This window comes from Sprattus sprattus (genome assembly GCF_963457725.1).
Source record: "Sprattus sprattus genome assembly, chromosome: 10".
NCBI classification, from domain to species: Eukaryota; Metazoa; Chordata; class Actinopteri; order Clupeiformes; family Clupeidae; genus Sprattus; species Sprattus sprattus.
Window position 1 is genome coordinate 25,561,316 of NC_137908.1, and position 15,000 is coordinate 25,576,315.

Consider the following 15,000-nt stretch of genomic DNA (forward strand, 5'->3'; position numbering starts at 1 on the left):
CTCTCTCTCTGTTGCTCCAACAAGCGCATGCAAGCCTGAGCGTCATTTGTAATTGTCTCCTCCGCTCTCACGAAAGCGCACAAAAGGAAAGCGAAAAGAGGGGGAAAAAATAGAATCGAAAAACTAAAAGAAACAGTGGCTCCTGGGGGCTCAGTAATGTGCACTTGCTTGCAATTGTGTTTGTCGAAGAAAGCACATATGTGTGTGGGTGTCTGCAAGTGTGTATCTGGGCACGTAATTAAAAATAATGGCCTCTAGCAATGTTTCAGAATTGATTTATTATAATAGCTTCTGGTATTGTTTCAGTGTTTCCATCTTGGACATGTGTCTTTCGTCCGCCCACATATATGTCTTTAGTCTATGCAAGTGGCAATGGGAATGGATGAGAGCCGTATTGCTGTTGCTCCTCATTGGTTGAGTTGGGATTTTAAGACTTTCATCCACTCAGAGTTTTTCTCTGGCCGTTGTTTTTGGTTGTATTTCTTTATCCTTTTTGCTTTTTAGTCGACCTCAGAGAGAAATGAATGGCTCTCAGGGATGTTTCTGAAGCCAGCGCTATCTGGTCTTTATGCTCCCAGCTGTTACACATGGGAGAAGCTCCAGTGTGAAATCTACAGACAACTCAACAATAATTGGTGTTACAGTTGCCAATGACAAATATAAGTTCAGGGATGTCATAGACTGCTTATTTACTGTAGAGATATTAGTTTGACAAGACAAAGGAAAAACTCTTAACAAGACAAAGAAATAGGTGGTTTGAATGTAGCAGATCAAAGCACATTTGACATCAGCTGTGCGGGAAAGGTGCTATGTAAATTGTGCATGTAGGCGTATGTGTGATTGTCCCCATCCATCACATATCCTTAATGGTGAATATTCATGTGTGATTCATCTCAAATCCCCAAAAGAGTCCTGACAATGTCTTTTATCTATTGTTCCTTTATAGTGAAGTTTGAAAGTTGCCTTGTCGTCAAACTACATGGCTTCGAAAGCAGCGACCCGAACTTTAGCGTGCAACCGGACGGTTCGGTGTACACCGAACGAGACGTGGCAAACCTGTCAGAACCGGTCCAGTTCATGGTGACGGCTCGCGGACGCACCCTGGAGACACACATCTGGGAGACGACCGTCAAACTGGCCCTGGCAGGACATCCGTCTCAGGTAAGACCGTATTCTCCAAGTTTTATTTGCTAGGCCTTCACAGCACACGGCCTATGCAATACTCTTTGGTTATTGTACATTTGTAGGATGCTATTTAGCTGATATCTATATCCATATTGCATGAGCCTATGCAATGCAAGCATGAAAAGCATGAAAACATTAGCTTTTGAGCTGTATCATATCTTCCTACATGTTGTGTACAGAATACAGTGTATCGTGTTCTGTGTTGTTCTGTTGTCATGTTCTTCCACAGAATTACTGTGTGGTATTTTATTTTCTAGATCCAAGAATCAAACGTCAAGTGTCAAATGCTTTACATAGCAAATTGATAAACATGATGTATCCATAAACAGTGTGGCAACAGCAATGTAAAAACCAGAAAATGAGCCTGATGAAAATCTTTCTTTCATATCCAAAACGTTGGTGTTTTTTATTCCACACACTCAAAAGCGGTGTATCAGAACTTGCACTCCCCCATAAAAATACCACAATGTATGCCTCCTTCATCTGACAGCTGTCACTAGCTGTGAAAAGCGATGATGGCAGAAAATGTTCGGATACATCGGCAGCGCTGTTCTTCTTCGTTCCTGTCCGCAAGGTGTTTCCCTGTAGGGATACGAAATTGTGTTCCTAAACACAGCACATCAAATGGATTGTTAAATCGATAAACGTATGTGTTTCTTTTTCACATGACAAGCAAGCATAGAGTCTGTATACAAAAAAAAACCTATAAGAATGGCCACCCTGCCCACCCTCGCGCCCTTCTCTGATAATAGGGACCATGGAATAATTGACATTGATTGAGCTAATGTTCTTCTCCGGTGGAAGCAACACAGGGAGACAGGTGATGTGCCGGCCATGTGTAATTATCCGGCCACATAGAGAGAGTGCAGGAGCGAGACGCCTTAATGGAACAAGAAGTAATTGTGTTTTAGCTGTCATCAAAATTTTGAAATTAGGTTTGAAAATTGATTACGATTGTATTTTTCCTTTCCTGCGGAAAGCTCTCACTGCCTGACTGAGCATCGTTTCTGGTTGGAGTCGCCTGTAGCCTTCATCTGCAGGCAGTGATGCAGTGGAAAAATAGAGTACTGTTTTTTGGTTGACATGATGATTAACCAGAAAATGCATAAATGAAATCTATGTCATTTCACGCCAGTTCCCTACAGCCCAGAGTCTATTAACTGCGAGGGTACTGATACACAAGGTCTCGAAATACACAACTGATATACAAAGACAAGGACTATCATAACTTAACATGGAATTGGTGCATTGTTCACACTTTTACCACAATTTGACCTTGAGAATCGAAGCCTGCTGGGACTCCATTTGCCAAACTACACTGTGCCCAACCACCTGCTCATCCACCACCATCACCCCAAAAAGTCCTCCAATACCCCAAAAGCTGTCCCCATCTCTAGAGGGAGCAGGTGGCCCAGGTGACCAGAAGACAGGCCTCTTTAATCTCCCTCATGGGGTCATCGAGGGGTCACACAAACAGGGGGGTGGGATGGGTTGTCTGCTGCCTGGCGGTCAGACAGGCACAGAGTAAAGTTAGTACTGGTGGTGGTGGTCCCATCGTCCAGAGCACGTTTCAAAATGTCCTTCCCACGGGCGCAGGCAGACTCTCTCTCCCTTTGGCAAAGTGACCCAGAAATGACAAACGGTGTGGCAGGGGGGCTCTACAAAATGTCCAAAGAACAGCCACAAACTCTGACCATCCGCACCACACACACACACACACACACACACACACACACACCCACACACACACACACACACTACGCACACTATTCACAAACACACACACACACACACACACACACACTACTCACAAATACACTACTCAAACACACACACACACAAAAACACCCTACGATCACTATTCACACACTCACACACACTACTCACATACAAACACTCGTACACACACTATTCACACACAGTCAACTCACACACAGACAAACGTACACATACTACACACACTATTTACAAACACACACACACTACTCCCACACAGACACACGTACACACACTTCACATTCTGATCACACTACACACACTATGCACACACACACTACTCACACAGAGACACAGGTACACACACTCTCTACTCACACACAGACACATGTACACACACACATCCCTGGCTCAGCCTCTCCTTCCCATCCTCTTCACTCTCCAAGGGCCGCTGCCCAAAGTTCTGCTCCGGAAAGGACACTCTGCCAAAGCATATTCATCTTCAGCGGACAGTGGGATTAATCTCCGTGCTGTCGCAAGGCACTAGCCACAGTCCTTCTGCCCCAAATGAGTCTCCACCATATTTCAGCACTTAGAGAGATATGAAAGTGGGCTGTAGATGTAAGGGAACTATATTTGTTGCACAACAGAACAACAAGCCAAACAAGAAAGTGAAAGTGAAAGTGTGAGAGACTAGATCTTAATAAAGACAAACGAACCCACTCACTGTCTGCAGCTGTCAAACTTACAGACGAAGAAAAGGGAGTTTTGATGTTACTTTACGGAGAATGATTGATAAGCGTGATCCCCAAGGAGCCGATGGCTCAGACACACACAAACACACACGTGAACACACACACTAACACAGACGACGGGACGTGTCAGATTCGTATGAGGACAAGCGTTTGAGTTGTCATCTGATCCACTTTCTCCTGTCTGCAATACAATGCTTTTGGGAGAGGAGCGCGTCAGCTAGTGGGATTAGCTAACTGCTACAGCACAACAAAACAACATCATTAACAAACCGTCACCACTGTGACATTTAAGAACAGCGCCGTTCAGCTGACATATAGCTTCCGCTCAGGTGATTATAAGACAAGATGGCTCAATTAGGGGAGAATTACATGGCTCAGGATATGAACCAGTATGCTGGAGTTGTAAACACACATTTTGCAGGATGATTACCTGGCTGTTTTGTATCATACAGACAAAGGCCACTACTTTGACTGATCATCTGCACACATATGCGGTATCAGTGGCGTCCGTGGTAACGTACCATAGAGTTGACAGATGGCTTTGAGAGGAAATCCACAGGGTGTTTATGAACTTTGAGTAAGACTTTGTGGAATATTACCAGATTTATTCACCATAAGCTGGATTAATTAATTGATTTGGCCCACCATTACACCACTAAGTAAGTTACATATAATGAGGTTAGATGCCAATGTTTAATAACTGTGTCCTGTAGCCAAATTGATGAAGACGTTTTAAAGGGGAAGTGAAGATATCCCTAGCCTTCAGGAGTATACTCCAACAGCACGTGAAGCATTCAATTATAACTGCAGCCCAACCATATGGAGATCAAATAACTCCCAGCAACTGATGTAATTACTTCATTGTTATGTTATCGGCCTGTCATGTGTTATAAGACACATAATGTATAAAACTGAGTGGTATAAATGTTAAATAAATGTTGCATAGTGCCCCACCCAGCCATGGGCCCGCAGGTGAAAGTGTGGGATTTGGGCTCTTACTTGTCATCCATCATGGTGGCGGGTCCCAGCTGGCATGTTTAAAGAGTGATGGGCAGAGAGACACATGCTGGCATCTGCCCGCTGTGCCAGCCCTTGCCCACCCCGCCTTGGTATTCAGTGCTAGGCGGCGGCGCTGTGTCTCAGCCGGATGCAGAGGCCCGGCAGTGAATGATGAGCCCACTGTTGACTATTCAGGACCATTCTCCATAGGCCCTGGACTGCATTGGGCTTGTTGTTGTTTTTTTTTCTTTTTTTCCTTCTTTTTAGCCTAGTTTCAGTTTTCATGGAATGCTTACCAATGGGGGTTTGGCACAGGGGTCTTGTCAACATTTCAGTCTTTCTTACTGAATCGACCTGAGAGGAGAATCTGTTGCCTTTTGTCCTTATTTCAGAATATATATTCTTTTCTCGTCTCTGCTCATATTGTTATTTATCTCTCTTTCTCTGTCTTTTTCGTCTTGGTGAAAAAAGTGATCCCACATTTTGTTGTCCCCTTACAGCCATGACAGAAGAATGTAGAGTGTGTGTATAGAGAGGGAAGGGGGCTTTGCAGTGTGCAGTGGGGAAGTTGTATTTACGTAATTAGTTGTGCTGTAATTGGCCACAAGGGCTGATGAGAAACATGACATTCCCATGAAACATGTGTGCAGATTAGCAAAGATCAGAAGATGAGGTTGTCCTGACCCCAGGAAGTGAAAATGTCGCTGTGGGCATTACACCCTGCCCTTTACACTCACATCCTTTGGATACTATATGTGTTACAGCTGCTTGTCTGCCTGCTTGCCTGGGTGCATGAGGAGAGGAGAGGAGAGGAGAGGAGAGGAGAGGAGAGGAGAGGAGAGGAGAGGAGAGGGGATGGGAGGGGAGGGGAGGAGGAGAGGAGAGGGGAGGGGAGGAGGAGAGGAGAGGAGAGGAGAGGAGAGGAGAGGAGAAGAGAGGAGAAGAGAGGGGAGGAAAGGGGAGGGGAGGAGGAGAGGAGAGGAGAGGAGAGGAGAAGAGAGGAGAAGAGAGGAGAAGAGAGGGGATGGAAGGGGAGGGGAGGAGGAGAGGAGAGGAGAGGAGAGGAGAGGGGAGGGGAGGGGAGGGGAGGAGGAGAGGAGAGGAGAGGAGAGGAGAAGAGAGGGGAGGAAAGGGGAGGGGAAGGAAGGATGAGAGGAGAAGAGAGGGGAGGATAGGGGAGGAGAGGAGAGGAGAAGACAGGGGAGGAAAGGGGGGGAGGGGAGGAGTAGAGGAGAGGAGAGGAGAGGGGAGGAAAGGGGAGGAGAGGAGAAGAGAGGGGAGGTAAGGAGAGGAGAGAAGAAGAGAGGGGAGGAGAGGAGAGGAGGGGGAGAGGAACAGAGAAGAGAGGGGAGGAAAGGAGAGGGGAAGGAATGAGGAGAGGAGAGGAGAAGAGAGGAGAGGAAAGGGGTGGAGGAGAGGAGAGGAGAGTAAAGGGGAGGGGAACGAAGGAGGAGAGAAGAAGAGGAGAGAGGGGAGGAGAGGAGAGTGGGGAGAAGAGAGGGGGAAGGGAGGGAAGGAGGATAGGAGATGCTGACATGTTCAGTGGAGGAGAGAGTAGAAAAAAATAGATGAAGATAGAAGAAGAGAGCTGGTGGTGAATAAGGGAGTAAGTATGTGTGTATAATATATGAGGGCTGTCATGCGATAAAAGATTAACCTTCTTAATTACATGATTTGTGATTAATTTGATCAAAATTAGTTGAATATATTAATTTCCTGTGAGAAGCACTAAAGAACCGGTCAGATTTCCCATCGATGTGAAGTGACAATGTCAACAAGCCTTGGCAGTGTAATGTCCACCACACATTAATGTCAACAACAACAGATACTTCAATTAACTTTATTTAATATAGAACACATTTTTTTACTCCTGATGAATAATAGTTTGCCTAAAACTAGCAAATTAACTAACTTGGGTAACGTCAGATTACACCAACTACAGTTGGCACTGATCAAATCTCGCTATTTTGCTAATTTATGAACTACTACCGGGAGAAATATGAACCAGACTGGCCACTGTTTTTGTAGAGGTCACAGTTGAAATCCATCAAGTATGGCCCCCACTCTGCGTTCATTTGTTTGTTTGACGCGTGATATATGATGATATTTTATAATGAATTAATCGAAATGAACATGTAATTTTGACATCCCTTATATACCTGAATATTCACATACATTCAATTATGCTCAGACACACACCCACACACACACTCACACATACCCCCCCCCCCCCCCAGTAAGCGAGCAGGAGGGCAGGCCACGGATGTTTGGTGGAATTTTTCAAAGCATGCCCGAGTGTGTTGATTGGCTGTGCCATCACCCCTGTAATCAGCCCTGGTGATGTCAGCCATTGTGAAGAGGCTGGGGCCAGAGAGAGAGAGAGAGAGTAAGAGAGAGAGGGAGCGAGAGAGAGAGAGAGAGAGAGAGAGTGGGGGAGAGAGAGAGAGAGAGAGAGTGAGAGAGAGAGAGGGGGAGACGGGGAGAGGGAGAGAGAGGGAGAGAGAGAAAGAGAGAGAGAGCGAGAGAGCCAATGGCCCGTGTTAATGAACAGATAGGTGGGCTGGGAGATAAGGGAAGGGGGGAGGTTATCAGCAGAGAAACACATGTGGATGGAACAGGGACTCAGGGAGCAGAGGAGAGCTGGGACGGGGTTGGAGTGCCCTCACCAACCCCCCTCCTCCCCTGCCGACCTCTACCTAAAGGTCATTGGGGCGAAGCATGCAGGTGCATGGCTCGCCTGTTGCTGTGTTTGGTGCCCCCCCCCCCCCCCTCCTTCTCTCTCTCTCTCTCCCCTCACTCTCTCTCTCTCCCTCTCCCTCCCTCTCTCTCTCTCTTGCTCTCTCTCTCCCCCTCCTCTCTCTCTCTCTCTCTCTCTGTGGTGAGAGGTGTATTGTCTTTGTCTACCTGTCGATTTCTCCTTTACTGTATCTCTCTTTCATCCGCAATCATTCACTCTCTTAGTTGATCTCTCTTTTTGTGCACATTTATCTCTCTCTGTGTGTGTGTGTGTGTGTATGTGTGTGTGTGTGTGTGTGTGTGTGTGTGTGTGTGTGTGTGTGTGTGTGTGTGTGTGTGTGTGTGTGTGTGTGTGTGTGTGTGTGTGTGTGTGTGTAGAGGCTTTGGCATGCTGTTCTGGCAGGTAGCTGGGAGTGTTGCTGGGTGTGCTGGGGACGAGCACCACTGAGGCAGAAGTGATGCTATCCTGCCACCACAGCTGCTTGCTGCTCTTCACACATACACACACACACACACACACACACACACACACACACCGAATACTTTGTGTTTGTGTTTGTTTGTGTATGAAGGAGAGAGAGAGAGTGAGAGAGAATATGCACAATGCACATACACACACAAACACACTCTCTCTCTCTCTCTCTCTCTCTCTCTCTCTCACACACACACACACACACACACACTCTCTGTCTCTCTCTCTCTCTCTCTCTCTCTCTCTCTCTCTGTCTCTCTCTCTCACACTCACACACACACACACATGCTCTCTGTCTCTCTCTCTCTCTCTCTCTCTCTCTCTCTCTCTCTCTCTCTCTCTCACACACACACACACACCGCCCTTCCTGCTGCATATTGCAGCTCAGTGCCAGTACCCTGTGGTCAAACCCACCAAGCCATGAAGAATTAAAAGACACAGGAAGTGAGAACGTGCGGAGAGATAGAATCACACACTTGCACAAACACACACACACACTCACACACACACACACACTATTTACAAGTACGAAATCTCTCCCTTGTTCTCTTGCTCTCCCTTGCTTTTCTTTCTGTATCTCTCTTAATCGCTCTGTCTTGCTCCCTCTCTGACTCACTCTCCTTCACACACACACACACACACACACACACACACACACACTCAACCACACACGCGCACACACACACACACACACACAGACACACAATATGCTTGTTCTGGTTTAAAGCAGCATCTGTCATAGCTCTCTCTTGCTGACAAACCCGTGTTTGTGCTGTATTGATAGGCTGACCTGGCCGCCTGACGCGCAGCAGCGCTCCTGGCAGCCGGCAAGAGAGGAGAAGGGATTTAACAAAAAGGCCTTTTCTGCACGGCTCATGTTAAAAATATAAAACAGAAGCAGAGGTAGCTCTGTGTGTGTGTGTGTGTGTGTGTGTGTGTGTGTGTGTGTGTGTGTATGTGTGTGTGTGTGTGTGTGTGTGTGTGTGTGTGTGTGTGTGTGTGTGTGCGTGTGGGTGTGTGTGTGTGTGTGTGTGTGTGTGTGTGTGTGTGTGTGTGTGTGTGTGTGTGTGTGTGTGTGTGTGTGCGTATAAGGGGACCGGTTGGGAGAGGAACAGCAGGATTAGCCTCAAGCTGCTGCTTCAGGAGCATCGTGACGGTTTTAAAGAAAAGAGATGGGGAGAGAGAGAGAGGGACTTATGCCGATAAATATCCATCTCAGTAGCCTCTTGCTCCCGAAGGGTCGTTTCAAACACTGTGGCTTTTTCTCTTTTCAAATACGTGAAGCCACTTGATCAAATAGCTTCAGCCCTGTCCCTTGACTCATGTGCTGACGTGGCCAGGGTCAACATCTGTCAGTGCTCGGCGGCCATTGTTTGTCCGTCTCCTTGGCGGCTCTCACTGCCAAAGCCCCCACAAACGATCAAATGTCACACTGTGGGCGTCTGCTGTGGCAGCGGTGGAGTTTGCTTCATAGAGAGAATTCATAAAAAGGTGCCTTTCTTACCGATTTGAATAATACTGCCACAGTAGATTGCTGACCTTGGGCATGAGTGCAGAGCCAATTATGTGCTTGAAAACTCATTATGATCGACACCGAGTGCAGTTGACTTGAGGTGCTGCTGAAAGTGCAACTACGTCACTGTGGCAATGGGTTGTTTTGGTATCAGTTTTAGCGCATAGCCCTGGGCGCAGTACAGCTCCATCATTAAGAGTAGTGTAATACACCTGGTACTTATTGTAACACTGTGTATATGAGTGTTGCCTTGTTTTTTTAGCAGTAATCTTTATCTTTTTAAGTATGGTACTGAGTGTAGCACTGTGTATATGAGTGTTGCCTTGTATTTTTAGCAGTACTTACCTTTATCTTTTTTAGTATGATGGTGGATGACTAACTACATGTCTAAGTTTCTCAACATTGCTTTTCTATCAACTCAAGCAAGCATTTGCTTGACACTGTGTGGTTAAAGATATTTACATGCAGATGTGGTCGTATCAAATTCAGTCAACACCAGCATCTCAGCCATTTCTCTGTTCTAATGTTCTGATGTTCTGGTGTTCTGGTGTTCTTATGTTCTGATGTTCTGGTGTTCTGATGTTCTGATGTTCTGGTGTTCTGATGTTCTGGTGTTCTGATGTTCTGGTGTTCTTATGTTCTGATGTTCTGGTGTTCTGATGTTCTGGTGTTCTGATGTTCTGGTGTTCTGGTGTTCTGATGTTCTGGTGTTCTGATGTTCTGGTGTTCTGATGTTCTGATGTTCTGGTGTTCTGATGTTCTGATGTTCTGGTGTTCTGATGTTCTGGTGTTCTGATGTTCTGGTGTTCTGATGTTCTGATGTTCTGCAGATCATAGTGGAGGGCGGAGCCTACCCGCACCATCACCTGCTGCCCCGAGTTATATCGTTTCAACGGCGACACAACTCTCCGATCTCCCTGCGTCGGCAGAAGAGAGACTGGGTCATCCCACCAATCAACGTTCCCGAGAACTCCAGAGGACCCTTTCCACAGATGCTCGTCAGGGTGAGTGACAGCTGAGGCAGCCAACCAGCTTCCCTTTTCTGTGTATTGTTTGGTTGCCATGTATATCTGCCTCACCCTAAAATAGCACCAGTTCCATGGTGGGCTTTTATAAGTTTTACATTTAGCACTTGCATACATTACCTCATCCATAGCACAACCAGTGCTCGACATTAGAGTAAATCCATTTTTACACTTCAATTTTTTTGCTTAGTGTCTAATTATGTTCTCACATCAGGTGTTTCAGTTCTGAACCCTGCCTCTTGTGGAGGGTAGACTCATATTAGACAAAATGACTTCTGCCCTCAGAAGCGGGAGGTGGAAGTTTAGGAGGACCACTGTTCCCGTAAGCCTTCCCACAAGGCCACACTGTCCATCTACTTGTGTTGTTATCTCTCAATTTCAATTTTCAATTTCAAATGGCTTTATTGGCATGAATGCGCTATACATTGTTGCCAAAGCACTCAATACAACAATATTGATAACAACAACATTAGTTCTGTCTCTCTCTCTCTCGCTCTCCTCCTGTCTGATGCTTTCTCTCTTCCTCTTACGTACAGCTGGCATTTGTTTGTACCTCAACAAAAACACAACAACACACAGACCCTGTCTGTACTATATCCCCAGAGTACAGCCAGAGAAAGACACGCCTGTGCGATACTGTCACTTCCATAACTTGGTTCCAGCAGACAGCACCTCATGCCGCCCTGTCCTGTCTTTATCCCCCAGTGCTGTCATCCTTAGAGCTGCGGCGTCTGTGTTGTAGCTTAGCGCTGCGGAGGCTCTTCCCCGTCCGCCAGTGGCCTTCGGAGTGGTGTTATCCCTGCGCTCAGACGCCCCGCCCTTGTCTGCGTCGACTCCGTGTCTTATCAGACCCTCCCACCATTCAGGCCGTGCTCCTCATCGCCCGGCCCTCTCAGCGCCGCCCGCCCGGCCGCTCACGCTGATTTGCACGGCAGAGATTACACCTGGGGGGATTACCGAAATCGCCTTTCTGCAACGGCAGGCGGGGGAGGAGGGGGGCGGGGGGGGGGTGCAGATTCACACACCTCACCCCCGAAGTGGAGCAGTGGCCTGTGCAGGAGTGGAGAGGCCCAAGAGGAGGCATGAAATCAGAGCTGTGCCCCAGACTAAAAGCCTTTGTGTCTAACAGAGCAAAAAGGGGTTGACTGACTGCCTGTTAATTTCTGCACCTTTGTTGTGGTTTATTGTAAAAGAGCAGTAATTGTGAGGTGGGATATGTTAAGTGTGTGTGTTTGTGCATATGAGCAGCAAAAAATGCAGGATAAGGTCTTGGTGAGCTTCCATCTTAGTGTCATTACACAATGTCTGTGTGTGTGCATGTGTGTGTGTGTGTGTATGTGTGTGTTGTGTTGTGTTATGTGTATGCATGCATCTGTGTGTGTGTGTGTGTGTGTGTGTGTGTGTGTGTTTGTGTGTGAGTGTGTTTGTGTGTTTATGTGTGCATGCGTGTGTGTGTACATGTGTGTGTGTACATGTGTGGGTGTGTGTGTGGCACCTCTAATAAGGGCACGCTTGCAGTGCCTGAGTGTATCTCACGTTCTGTCCTCCAACAGTGAAGACAGCCCAGGGACCTTCGTTCCTTATCTGTCATGTCTGGAGATGACCAGAGGCAACCTCTGTAACCTGCGCCTCCAAACAACCCTCTATTCCTCCCCCACACTGCTCCTCTGACACCTCCTCTGACAGCACGAGACCAATGAAAGCTTGTCACGTTGTCCTCGTCGCCGTAGCACTGCTGGTCACAGAGCAAAGGGGTTGTTTCGACAGTGACCACTTTAGATATAGCAATCCCAGCATGCAGTGCTCTGCCCCTGGTATCTTTTTCCATTTTTGTTTCCTTTTTCCTTTTGAGCGCCTGCATGAAGGCAATACTTCCTTCAAGCCTATGTCTCTGCATAACGAGTACTTTAAGTATGCAGTATGAAGTCTGCATAATTGACTATTTATCGTGAGCAAGGAATGATACTAAATACTACTGATAATAAAAGGATTTAAAGGATAAGAAATTATTGAAAATGATTAATACTAAAGAGGACTCCTAAATGCTCATTTTACAATAAATCCTTGATGGAAACTGATAGGTGAAAATTCACCCTAGTTACTTCAGGACTCCAGAGCTGCATGAAAGTATATTTATTAGACAAACAAACACAGACAATTGCAATCGGGCTCCCCTCCCAGCACCAGTCTGGAAGTGAAGGCGATGATAAACCCTTCGCACAAGGATTATATAGTCAGAAGTTTGGTTTTCAGCAGGGATAACCACGTGGTGGATTTCTCACGTCCGAGGCTCCCTGTCTTGCAAGGATGGCAGTTTTCACAAGGTCGGAAGAAGCACAGTTCCTTTCTTATCTCCTCTGGTCTAAACATGCTCTTGTTCATATGCAGACTAAGTGGCACCTAATATTCTAGTTACACACACAGAGAGAAAAGCCATGCTCCTGCTTTCATTAGCACATGATTCATACAAGGAATATATTAATACAAGGCACTTGATTATTATATTCTTAAGTCATTAACAGTGTTTGGAAATAAGCTCTATCAGAAACTGAAAATTGCGCTACATTGTCGTTGTGCAGACATTGTGAGTGAAAGCAATTCTGTCTGCCTGCGTGTAAAAACAGTGGGAATCAAGGCTGGCTCCGTGAACAGAAGCCATCTGCACATCCAGACGAGATAGAGAAAGGCCAGTGGTGTTAAATTTAGCATCGTTTTGCAGTGTGTTCTCTCTGTGGAGCGTGTCAGCCTTAACATCACACAGACGCTTAGATCACTTCTCTTGGCTGAGTCACGATGCACATTAAAGAGAAAAGCTGTTTACGGTACAGTCCTCAGAAGACATGCTAAACTTCCCCAACCCCCGACACTCACTCACACGCACACTCCCCCCCTTCCCCACCCCTCAAAAAACACAGGTCCAACAGAGCAATTAACCTTCGGTTTGTAATAACCTCTTCTGATCAGAGAAAACTCTCTCTCTCACACACACACACACACACATACACACACAAGTCCACCAGTGCACACACACACGCACACAGGCACACACGCACACACGCACACATGCGCACACGTACACACGTACACACGCACACACCTCTGAGATGTTGCGTTGCGGTTTGTCGAATTACTTTGAGGGCCGTGAGAAGTCTATGCAGCTCTGTCAACAAATCCGGCATTCAGTAGAGGGAGACGTAGGTTGTTCGCTCTTCTGTTTGCCCCCAATTACCCACCCGGTGGAATTCCACTAAACTCCCCCAATCTGAGTCACAGCAGTCATGACCCTACCAGCCCCCCCCCCATTGTCCTGGACCCTTGTTTGTTTGATGAGTGGGGCTAAGGAGGGAGAGAATGAGAGAGTGCCCTGTCTTCTCCTCTCTCCTCCTCCTTGTTTGTTTGATGAGTGGGACTGAGGAAGGAGAGAATGACAGAGTGCCCTGTCTTCTCCTCTCTCCTCCTCCTTTGTCTTGGTTGTATTGTTTGCTCTCGTCGTTGTTGTGTTTGTCGCTAATGTCTGAAATTACAGCCCACTGCAGTGTCATAACGAACTCTTCCTCCAACATGATCCTCTTCATCCTGGCCATCAGCTCCCTGCCCCTCCCTTTCTCTCTCTCTCTGTCGTCGCTCCCTCTCACTTCTCTCTTCTCTCTCTAACCTCCTTTCACTCTCTCCTAATCCCTTTCAGTTAATCACTCGCTCTCTCTCTCTCCTCATCTCTCTCTCTATTCTCTCCATCACCCTTCTCTCTTGCCCCTACCCCGTCTCCCTCGATCACAGTTTCATCCTCTTGTCTCTCAGTATTTTACTAGGCAACATGTGAAGACAGAAGCCCCCAGAAAGACAGTGCTTCCCTTAGCTACAGACAGATCTGATAGAAGTACTGTTGTTTTTCCCACATCATCTCAGGAGCCGGTAATATAAGTTGCAGATAACGGGTTACCTGCGTCTGAGTGTCAGCTTCTGCTTAACAGAAGGAAAGAGAATCAAGAATCAGTGTTCATTTGTGTAGATTCGGCGCACACACAGGAGACCCAGTTAAGAGTGAGGAAGCATCTCAGTGCTTAAGTTTACTAATCAAGAGCTGTATTTATTAATGCATGAAGGACATTTTGCAAGTCCCTCCCCTCCATTCCAAATGAGTTGGAATAAATGGTAGACATTGAAAAATGCCCCAGAGCGAAACAGGAGGAGGCCTCAGTGTGTGTCAGACAGAGAGAAAGAAACAGAGAGAGAGAGATAGAGAGAAATAGTAGAGACAGACATAGCAAAGACAGGTGGATTATACGTCTGTGGGAGTATAAAGCAAGCGAGAGAAAAGCAAGACAGGCAGGCTGACAGAGGGACAAAGAGAGGAGACACACGTGGGGGAAGGAGAAGATTGGGTGAGGGAGAGGACTAGAAAGACAGAGAGGGAGGAGGAGAGAGAGCAGTGGCAACATTGAGATGTGGAGGGAGAAGAGAGATAGGGAGAGGGAGAGAAAGAGATGGAAGAGGAGGAGAAGGAGGAGAGATATGTAGAGGGAGCAAAATAGATGGAGGAGAAGAGATAGGGAGAGGGAGCAAAATAGATGGAGGAGAAGAGATAGGGAGAATGAGTGA

At 46.7% G+C, this 15,000-nt stretch overlaps 1 protein-coding gene across 1 annotated transcript in view; it reads left to right on the forward strand.

Annotated features, from left to right (window-relative positions):
- cdh4 (cadherin 4, type 1, R-cadherin (retinal)) overlaps positions 1-15,000 on the forward strand; it is a gene marked incomplete at both ends in the record, with an annotated part of 216,856 nt that overhangs the window by 135,646 nt on the left and 66,210 nt on the right. The window contains 2 exons of the mRNA XM_080845652.1: positions 947-1,161; positions 10,207-10,380. Coding sequence (XP_080701778.1) covers positions 947-1,161; positions 10,207-10,380 — 389 coding nt within the window. The remainder of the gene's footprint in view (positions 1-946; positions 1,162-10,206; positions 10,381-15,000) is intronic.